At 41.9% G+C, this 11,547-nt stretch overlaps 1 protein-coding gene across 1 annotated transcript; it reads left to right on the forward strand.

Annotated features, from left to right (window-relative positions):
- Positions 1-547: 547 nt before the first annotated feature.
- On the forward strand, positions 548-11,319 carry tmem276b (transmembrane protein 276b). The gene is made up of 4 exons (XM_062383712.1): positions 548-1,259; positions 4,332-4,445; positions 6,989-7,126; positions 7,366-11,319. Exons 1-4 carry the CDS (start codon positions 842-844, stop codon positions 7,611-7,613), a joined length of 918 nt encoding a protein of 305 aa, XP_062239696.1. The 5' UTR covers positions 548-841; the 3' UTR covers positions 7,614-11,319.
- The last annotated feature ends 228 nt before the right edge of the window (positions 11,320-11,547 follow it).

Raw genomic sequence — 11,547 nt, forward strand, 5'->3', positions numbered from 1 at the left:
ATGTCCTACATTCACCAGGTGACCTGCAGAAGAGTGAATTTATTTTGTTCGTCCCCGTGATTAAAGGTTAAATTGATGAGATCAAAAGAGATTAACTTGCTAAGTTTCCTCCTCTCCTATCACTACAAAGTCTTGAGCGTCTTAAAATTATACTTTATATTCAAACTTTTAAATATTTATATTTAGAAAACAAATCAAATCTGAGGTGACACTTAATAGTCATGAGATAAACAGCCGGAACAATTCACAGTAAAAGTAAACAGTGCAACTCATAAATCATAACCACCACTTTGTTTTGCTGCTGTTCAGGAACTCCCTGGTTGTTTCTAGGGAGAAAAATGATTGATCATTGTGATCAAAGATTTTGCACGTGACTAAACTCCCTCCCCCCCACTGCACCTGTGTTTCTACATGTTTACCAAAAGCCTTAAAGGTGACCATACAAGCGTCACACATGACCACTCCCCTCCTGACGGAGCCCGGTCCTGTCTGCTCCCCCATCCCTCAGCATCCTGGAGGAGAGAGAGCGCGCAACTACATCACTGACTCCTCCTCACAGCGCCGGTCTCCATCCATCCATCCCCTCTCCTCCTCCTCCTCCTCCTCCTCCTCCTCCTCCTCCTCCTCCTGTACAATAACAGATGGTGGAAACAACATTGCATCCGCCGGGCACCACAACAATAGACCGCAGCATCCAGTCCGGACGACCCTGGCCCCGCACCGTCATGCGCCCAGTGCGGGACTGAGCGAGGCTGTGAGCGGGGTACCAGCGCCGCCACGGCCGCGGAGGAGGAGGAAGCTGCTCGCGACTGTTTTGGGCTCTCCATCGAGCGGGGGGAAGATGGCCGCTATGAAAATATTAACCAGCACGGGGCTCTTCTTGGCTTTCTGCGCGCTGGGGCTGCTCGCCATGGCGATCTGCACCGACTACTGGTACGAGACGGACGCACGGAGGCACCGGGAGAGGTGCAAGAACTATGCGAACAAGCGTAACGACCCGGGCTACATCTACATCTCGAACGGCAACCTGCCGCTCCAGATGCCTCCAAAGAGCCTGGAGAGGAGAGGCAGCGGCCCAGATGCTGCTGCTGCTGCTGCCGGCGGGCCGGTCATCACCAGGGCGAAGCGGCACTTTGTGGCCGCAGCGTCCGCCATGGAGTCCCACTGCAGCCGGCAGTTCAACTCTACCATCTCCGGGCTGTGGAGGAAGTGTCACCGGGAGGGATTCGACCTGGAGATCGAGGACCTTATATACAAAGGTAAACAGGGGCAGTGTGGAGCCTGCAGGCCCGTGATGCTCTGCGATGAGCTCACACCTACAGACCTAGGAGCATCCACAGGCCCAGGCTCCCTCCTCACATCACTGTGTGCATGTGTGCTTTCAATATTCATGTTAGGATTTGGAGTATTTCTTCTGAAATTAATGTGTCACATATGTGTGTGTTCTCGCTCTCCATGCTGCTGGGTCCCTCTCCGACTGCATGAGATAATGGCCGGTTTTGGTTTAGCTCCATCTTCCTTTTTTTTTCTTTATTTGCATCTGCAGAAGATTGAACAACATCTGGTGAAGGTTAACGCCACACAGGGGGGTTTTAGCTCAGTGCAAAGCAGGATTTAACACTGACAACAAAATGCACGGCAACAAGAAGCCGAATCTCAGGCCTCACTCATACCTGCTCCACAACACGTCCCAGACACAAAGAGGAGACTGGTACAAATGACTGGTGTTGTGATTGGAGCTGTCAGAGGCTTTATACTTATATTTAATGGCACATTATTTAAAGTATTATCTGTCAGCTAGATACACCATAGTGTGTGTCTTGGCCTGCACCACTTTATCTATAAAGAAAATAATGAGAAACTAAAAGAGGGAGAGCGCAGACCTCCGCCAGGGACAGTCCCCTTGTGAAACCACATGTAAATTCACTAGATCCAGAATCTGACCAAATTGCACACACTTAAATATCACTGCCTTGAACGCATCTGATTGTTTTTCATCCAAGTCTATGAATTCTTCTCAGAGAAATCAAGAGAAAAGCCCCCAAAAACGCCCCATCTCACATCACACTATCACGGATCTGTCCCAAATTGTAATGGGTGCTTTCCTGACCCACACCACATCCTTCCACTAAGTTCCGTGGTAATCCGTCCTGCAGTTTTTGTGTAATCCTGACACACAAACAAATACAAACGCAGACAAAAACATGACCTCGTTGGTGGAGATATGTATTTATTCCAATAGGCAAAGTCTGATCGCCTTGTGTTATAAAACCAAGCTTTCACTCCTAGCAACAATGTACAGATGAAGTATAAGTGCCATCATCGTATGGCTGATTGCCTCTTGGCCTCAGATGACTCCAGCTCCTGCTTCCTTCATGAAGCTCGTTGAGATTGTCTCAGGAAGGTGTCGATTCACTCCTGTTTTATTTATAAGGTTTTACTGGAACTACAAACACATCTGACTCTGTCTCACACATTGTGGTCGAAAGGAATTATTATCACGAGCCTCACTGGGGTAGGTTAATTGTATTTGTCGTAGAGCTGTTATAATGGATATTAATTGTACGTCTGTTTATGATTATCTGTCCCCCCACCCACTCCTTCACTGCTCAGATTAGATTCTGGTTATACAATCTATTTAACTTCTATTAAAGGTGCCTATTGAGTGTTGCTCCTGCACCGTAGGTCATTCAAATCACACAAATAATTCAGTCATGTTCGCTCTGACATGAAGAAGCTCACCAGTAAGGAACAGAGCTTAAACCATAGACTGTAAATAAAGACAAGTATACTTAATTCAAAGCAAACCGCTTCGATGGCTGCAGTGTCGTTCATAGATCCCGCCTCCTCCATGTCCATTGATGGGACACGGACCAAACTAAAATATCAAAGATGGTTTCTGTCAGTTTAGGTAGTTCTCCTCATCACAATGATGTTTGTTCAACTGTTCAACTTCATGGTGAGTTTTATGTTAATTGGTTATTTGATGCTGCAATAATGGACTGAATCATCATGATTGACAGCTGAGACTGATTGTGATTGGTCCAGCTCATGTGTCGACGGGGCCATTCACAGACTTTGGCTCCAAATGAGCAAGATGGCAGCATTTGTATCCAGTATATGTTTGGCTTCATTTCTGGATAGTGGGAGGAAGTGGAAACTGAATGTCCATCTTTATTTCCAGTCTGTGGTTTAAACACATTGTGAGATCAAATGTTCAAAACTTTGCTTCTTTATAATCTGACTTGTAGGCAAACAACAAACACACAGCTCTCAAGTGATGGAGTTTACACTCCTGTTATCAGGCTCAGACAGAATCAAAGATAAAACCTGCAGAAATGTTTTGTGCGTCTCATCGAGGATCAGGATTTATAGGAAATGAAATGGTCAGGTACTTGAAGTGGTGAACTCTGCTAGTGGCCGAGTGTAGAGGTGTGTGTTGTTTGTGTAGTCATGGTGTACTGTGTTGATCATCAAAGTGTCGTGACAGTACTGATGCCAGATCGTTAAACAGATCGTGTGGCTTTGGAGAGACACTTTTCTGTGTCCATATGAATGATGAGGATAATATGAACAGTATAATCATTATTATTCATTAATCATAATAAACTTGAGCTCTAATCCTCCCCAAAATCAGATATAATTGATACCTGATAAAGCTGCAATCATAAGTCTATTAATAGATTAGTTGATTAAGAGTAAGGTAAATGGCAGCTATTCTGATTGGCATGAATTAATCATTCATGCGTCTGTCAAATTTAAATGCCAAACTTCCAGCTGCTCGATTTAGAAAATAATCCCACATTAATTCTTTGGGTTTAAAATGTTGTCAGGTTGCCAGTAGCTATCAATCGTTATGAAGAATTTACTTAGCATGAGATTCAACATTTTAATATCAAATTTAAGTCCTACCAGGTATGATGGTGCATTCATTCTATATGGAGCATAGAGATATATTATATACTGAACATTTTAAATCTGAATGTATACAGTTTTTATGTACTGACCTGCTGCCAAATACATATATAGAGAGTGACTTTAAATGAGAACAATTCAGGTTCTGTACATGTCCTTCTGGTGGAATAATCCATATTGTTTCCTAATCCGTCTTTAATAACAATGTAGGATTGGTTGGGAACATGATGTTAATAAGGCCATCTCCGTTTATTAAAGCTCAGTGATGGTGTATAATAAATGTGTGTATATTGTATTATAATCCCACGTGTGGGCAAAAGGTTCATAATTAGATTTTAGCTTGATTATCTCTCCTTGCTTGTATTCATATTTGTGCTTCAGTTATAATTCTCCATCACTTTTTCTTTCTTTTCCAGGAATAATTCAAAGATGTACATCAGTCAAGTATCACTACTCCTCGTCCATCCTACCACGAAATCTACCTATCAACATCACAAAGACCATACGACAGGATGAGTGGCACGCACTCCGTAAGTCTGAAAGTGTCCGTCTGTCTTCATAGAGTTTGTTCAACTTAATAATTAATGTTTATTCCTTCTTTTTATCTTTTGTTCATGCACATTTATCGCTCTGCTTTCTACTTCTATTGTATTGAATGAACAGACTATTTTAGCAATGAAAATAGGCAAGACGAAAGAAAAGCCATAATCTATCATCTGATAATTCTCAACGTTTCACTTTAAGTCCCAACCACAAATTCTTCCTCTGAAAATAGGGCTTTAGAAGTATTTGTGAAATGTGGTGTACCTCAAGGCACGACTCCGGTTCCCATCTTATTTTCATTGAATGTGTTTTTTGAAGGTCTCATTATTTTAGTGATTTAAAAAAATAAAATAAAACACTTAAGCCCCATTTCCACTGCTCAAGGAACCCACTAACACTCATTAACATCTGGCTGTTGTCTGCAATGGGAATGGATACAGTCAGAACTCAGAGGTCAAAAGACTCTGCAGTAGACTCAGGTTTTTACCGGCTCCAATCCGCTGTGATGGAAACATGAGGTTCTGGTGAATGTGTTTGTTTCGTCTTCTACTTCTTTATTTTGGAAGTCGAGACGGTGCTGCTGCTCATTTTCCAGTGCAACGTTATGAATGTTCAAGTTCTTATGTTTCTGATATATTGGGAACAAATAGAGTTCATCCATCTCCGTTTAAGTAGCAATCTAAAATCAATCAGGCACCACCGAGTTTGAATGACAGAAAGAAGTCGAATATATAAAGGTGTAACCACTGTATTACTGGTGCTGGTCTCCATGGTCCTTTCTTTTGTTGGGTGTTTTGTTTACCGCTTCTGGCAAGTTTGTGACGTCCAATGTGACTCACTGGGAGGAAAGAAAACAGAAAGGCAAACTTGTAGACTGGCAATGGGAAAGGAGTCAATAACCTTTTCTTAGCAGTGTTACCCTCGTTTATAAACACCATGTATAACCATTAGTCTTTGTGTAATAGAGATAGATTTTTGTCTCGGTTTTGCTAAAATAGATCCATTATTTCCCTGTGCTGTGATCATTTATTCACATCATCTATAAAACAGTCAAACGCTGACCCTTACGTCAACCTCCTTACACCGCTCACCTGCCACGTTCGGAATTGTTTGAAAGATGGTCCTCATCACGGCTGAAGGCACAGCTGCCCCTCACTCCTGAACGTGCAGTATCATTAATATTATAAGCATCTCTCCTCCATGTCTAGACCAATGACCAGAGTTTATCAGGTCATCTCTATTAGGGAGCTATTGGCTTTATTCATATCTGAAGACATTAGGAAGGACAGATCAGTGTCATCTTTTAAATCTCTCACTCAGACACTTGGACGAGCCTGTGTGTCTGACTTGATGTGTTTGACCTTGGATTGCTTCAGTAACGATTTCCAGTTTGATGTATTGGATCTTTTATTTGACTGCTTCTGGGGGTTTTCTTTAATGTTCAGTGCAGATGTGTCTGGGGTTTTCTGCAGTTTGAAATACAGCGTTGTGATTCTACTATGATGTGGCTTTGAGCACGTTGTACTAAAACACTACATTCTTATTCTATTCTATAAAAAGTCCAATCTTAAAATCTCTATCATTACTGCTAACATGTTATATTGCTACACTATACTCCTAGTATAATGAATGCAGAGTTAAATGGTAATCAAAGACCAGAATAATCAGGAAAAACCATCATCATTAAAACAGTATCATAAATCAGCATCATTAGCCAAATATTGTTTCAATGATAATTAAACACAAGTCCACTCGGTCACAGCAAGAAAAGTGAATAATTATTATATAGTACAGTTTGATCCTTGTAGCTTATTAATGATGTTGACGGATTCTTAGTTTGTCCATTACTTCTTGATATATTCCTTATTGTTAGTTTGGTTTTTGTATCACCTCTGACATAGTGAAGTACAAATATCTTTATTTTCCAGCCTACTCAGAAACCCTTGTGGTTTTGGTGTAGGGTGTAAAGATGCTGCGGCTCCGGCTCTACCACACAGGACAGTTATCTCCTATGTTCACCGACTGAGGAAAAACAATAACAGTATTTTTTATAGATATTTTATGTGATCTGTTGTAAGACCAGTCACATTATTATTTGACACTTTATAAACAGCAAAACATTTTACAAATCGGATGTAGGTCAGTAATGTGTTATACCTTCTCACTATGCTTCCAGAACACAAACACCTTATATATATTGGACTTTTGTTACATTGCTATTGAGGACATTTTTATTTGTGATATTTATTGATACTGTTTATTATCCAGTGAGAAGTGTCCCAGTAAGACATGAGAATGTACCAGTACAATACAAAATGCATAGCACGAGTAGCCTGAAATTGAAGCAGCTAAATAATCAGCCACCATTTATTTTGTACTTTTCCTGCTGTGACATTTCTAAATGTCTTCAATGAGGTATATTTTCCTCTCTGCTTCCTTAACCACTGATACTTTTGTTGTCCATTAGATGAACGTTTCACATGATCACTTACGCTAAAGTTCACCGTGACGTTTTCCTCTCTGCTTGCAGATCTACGAAGGATGACGGCCGGCTTCGTGGGCATGGCTGTGTCCATCATTCTTTTTGGCTGGGTCATTGGAGTGCTGGGATGCTGCCAGCAGCATGACCTCATGCAATATGTAGCTGGGCTACTCTTTCTCATGGGAGGTACTGTGAGAGCACACATGTTCACATCCACACACAAGCACGCAGACAAAATACATTACATTCAATTCCATTGTTGATGTGGCGACAGCTGAGAGCGTCTTTGGGTTTGCATGAGATAGTGGATCAATGTTGAGCAGTAACATGACTCCTCTCCTGCAGTGGGATGCACAGCACATGTAAGAGTTTACCAATCGAAACTGGAACCATTTACAATCACCGCTTGTCTCTTCTCCTCACAGGAACATGCTGCATCATCTCCTTGTGCACATGTGTAGCAGGAATCAACTTCGAGTTGTCCCGCTACCCTCGCTACATGTATGGCCTCCCTGAGGACATTAGCCATGGCTATGGCTGGTCCATGTTTTGTGCCTGGGGGGGCCTCGGGCTCACATTGCTGGCCGGCTTCCTCTGCACCCTGGCCCCGTCCCTGAGCACGCCCACCCGCACTACGACCCACAAGCCGAGGCAGGAGAATGGCACCGTGTGACAGGACTGAGGCGTTGTGAGGCCAATGGCCCACCGAACACAGAAAACCCCCACACCCTACCAACTTTGATGTACAACTCTGAAACAGTTTTTGTCTGATCACCATCTTACACCGCCCCTCAACATCGCCATCCCCCCTTCAGTGTTTTCAGTGTGTGCCTGAGTTGTGACAGAAGGAGCAGAGTAATGACAAACTTCACGCACCTAATCCCCAAAACACGTGATGGACCTCCGGGAACTGGAAGAGCAGCACCGGCGTAACATATGACTGAGACGCCGGCTCTCACAGCACAAATAAGACACTTTTTGGTTCCGATTTTTGACCTGCTGACTCTCTGGTGATCTAAAGGTGACTGTTTTCTCTAAAGAGAATGTGTCTTAAAATGGTGCTCTCTTAAATGCATATAGCCACATACACTCCCACACTAACACACACACACACACACACACACACACACATAGGCACACACATACCAGCTTGTCCACACATGCTCAGTGACTCTGGGTGAATCACGAGAGAAATCATCCAAAAGGAACAAACCCACAAATATCAGGCATCCTGTAAGCATTCCTCTTTCAGTCGAGTAACGTGTGCTGTGTTGTTGTTCATTATGAAAAAAAAAAAAAGAATCAGGTGTGGACTGCCCATCGCTTATCTGTAGTGTATCACACTTTACTAATATCAAAGGTGAGCCCCGGGGGTAGACCGCCTGCAGCGTCTGCAGAGAACAGGACGGATCGAGCAGCGAGGTCGACCTCGATAAACACGGAAGTAAATTTGCATCGAAAAGAAAAATCATTTGACGCTTTTTTAAAGAATCTATATGTACAAATGCATCTCTACGTAGATCCAGATCATTCTTTGTGTAAAGTAGATTTTGAATAAGAAATGTTTTCTGTTTGTGTAGAGGTGAGGACGCCTGGACGTATGGGGACGATTGAGAGTGACAGGATAGAATAATGAATCCATGATGTATTCAGTGTGAAGGTATTTTATGAGAAGTGAGGAGTAGAACAGAGCAGGAAGCCTCAGTAAACTGCTGAGCTGTGACTTGAAGCCGCTGTGCTCTTGCCGCTCTGAGAGGCACAGTTGTTTGCCGACAGCTGAATCAAAACCCTGACCGTGGAGGACATGTTCCATGACTCCATTGTTTATCCTTAAAATTGGTCAGCAGCTTTGTGTCAAACTCCGGATTTTAACATGAGAAAAAAAATGAAACCCCAGTGATCCCGTTGAAAAACAAAAGCACAAAATCGATTCACGTTTCTTATCGTCACTGAATCCAGTAAAACAGTCACTTGGCTCAGGGGTAAGAAGCGTGATGTTATCCTGAAACAAGCTGAATATGGGAGATGATTCATGGAATAATAATCGTTTGGTTTTGTTTACCTGTGGGGGAGACGGCACAATCAGTGAAGCCTGGAACAGCACGAGTCGTGACATTTATTTACCATCAGCCTGTCATTTACAAACATGTATCAGGACACGCAAGCAAATCACATTTGACAATATCAGAGCACAATAATGTGACAGTGAACTGAATCATCTGCTGACACTTCAGTCTTCTGTTCTTTTATGATTCAATAATTTGATTGAAAACTCATTTTAAAAAAAAAGCACAAACAATTTCGAAAAACCACAATACAAGGCACAATGTGTACATACTGTGAAACAAAAAGAAAACCCATCTAGTTTGATTGATCTGTGGAAACATCTTGTGTCTCTTGATCGGTAAAATACATATTGATTGTGTTCTAACTTCCAAAGTGGTAGAATGCACAGTATATGATGTAGTGTGTGATAGGAACATGAGGTTGTTGACTTTTTCTATAACTTTTGGAATTCAATTGTTGGATTGACAATGCATCCAAATCTGCTGTTTGAAAAAAAAAAAAGCACAAATAGTGATTTAGAAAAGGCTCTTGACTGCAGAGACGTGTAATTCAAACACACACCACATTCTCATTCAGTGCTTTTAGTTGTGATGCGTTCACGTGAGGAAAATGACTAAATTAAATATACATAGGAATCGGAGGTATCCATAGGAGGTCAGATGTGAGTTCTGTTAATTGGCGTTATTGTCCAAAATACATTATATAAAAGATACATGTTTTGAGTGGACGTCCGCTGCATATTCGAAAAGAAGCTGGAAAAAAATAATTTGAAACTATATGTAATTTCTTATTAGCAGACGAACTGTTACATATCTTTCAATCGTGTCATCGGTTTGGTGCACAAAAGTATACACATCATGGAATGAAGTATGAGATGGGCCAGGGTCTGAAAACAGAGTGGAGTTGACAGGAGCGGAAATGGAAAAACAATTTGTCCCGGTGACGCTTCAGGATGCAAATCGGATTATTTCCCAATTTATCACTTAGTGGAGAAGAGCGATGAGATATTCAGCTCCGTCAATCGACATTTCTTGGAAAAAAATATGGTGTTATAATGTGTATTGACGACACTGTGTGTGATGTTCAGTCCTCTCACCGTCACCATGAACCTCCTCGTGAGGCCACCACTACCCTGAAGTCAAGAGCATCAACTGAGGCATGATTGAAACCTGTATCTCCAGTGTCTTGGTGAATCTTTGCACTTTGCTGGGTCTCACAAACGTCCATGAACCTGACGTCCGAGCAGGCGGAGGTCGATATTATCCGGTATGTTCCCGAGGCCGCACATGGGAGCAAAAGATGATCAGAGCATGTAGTAAGCACCCTGTTGTGTCTTTTACCAAGTATTTGGGTTTAAACCATGTTGTGTGTTTAGGGTCAGTGGGTGCAGGCTCTTATTGTGAACATATTTCAGGCTCTTATTGTGAAAATATTTATAGGCCAGAAACAAGGACATGCCATAAATATAAAGAATATTTATATCTATGGTTATTACACCGACAAACGGAGTCGGTGTACTTTCTGACATCCAGCGACTCACAGAATGCAACGCTGTTTGGTGTTTTGTTTTTATAAACTTTTAAGTTCACAAACTGATCCACAGTGACGTTGCTGTGAGCAGTAAATTGTAATGTATAAGTATGTGGTGCAAGTATAATGTGTCGTTAGGACTGAAGCACAACTGCACACAAATCTTACAAGTTTTCTTTGTGTGTGTGTACGTGTGTGCGAGTGGATACGAGTGGGTGGCTGAGTGTGTAAATCTGACTTTTCCAGTATTGATGTGCCACCACTGCACATGTGCAGGAATTCCTAAAAAGTATTCAAAGCAAAAACAATTTTAAGCACATATTTACCCCCCGTATCTGAAATTGTAAGATTTCAAGCACATAACAAAATCTGTATTTAAAAAATGTAAGATTTTGCCATCAATTGGATTCAGCTTTAACAGCAGCACACGGTAAAAACTATGTAAAGAACGAATGAGGTCGGCGCCATGTGGCGTCGCATCTGAAACTGTTAAAATCCTTCTCAAGTCACAACTTGCTGTGTTTCATGAGGACTCTGGAAATGTAGTATGTGTGTGTGAAGAGAGACGCTCTGTGAAAACGCCACCGTTTGGTGTGGCACTTTGTTTCAGTAGCACAGCTATTATTTTCTACAAGTCATTTATACTGGTTCAATCCACTGCAGATGTTGCGTGGGGACTAAAAAGACATTACAGTCTTGCATGATCTCATTACCGCTAGTTTCTTTCAATATATTTAAAACTTGTGTCCATTTTTCAATTAATTTATTTTACTGAAATAAAATATGTAATTACTAATGTGTTGTGACTGTCCGTGTTTTGCATGTAAATCCTCTTTTTACGTGACATCATTATGTGTCTGTTACTGTTACTGGGAACGTCGTGGTTTCTGGAGCTCAAGCAGAAACAGAAGATTCAGTTCAGCTGAGGATGGACGTCCTCAGCAACACAGCAGAGGACGAGGCCTGGCTCTGTCACTGAGGACATGGTGCCATCTAGAGGGAGGACGTGA

Source organism: Platichthys flesus, chromosome 1 (assembly GCF_949316205.1).
Source record: "Platichthys flesus chromosome 1, fPlaFle2.1, whole genome shotgun sequence".
Lineage (NCBI taxonomy): Eukaryota > Metazoa > Chordata > Actinopteri > Pleuronectiformes > Pleuronectidae > Platichthys > Platichthys flesus.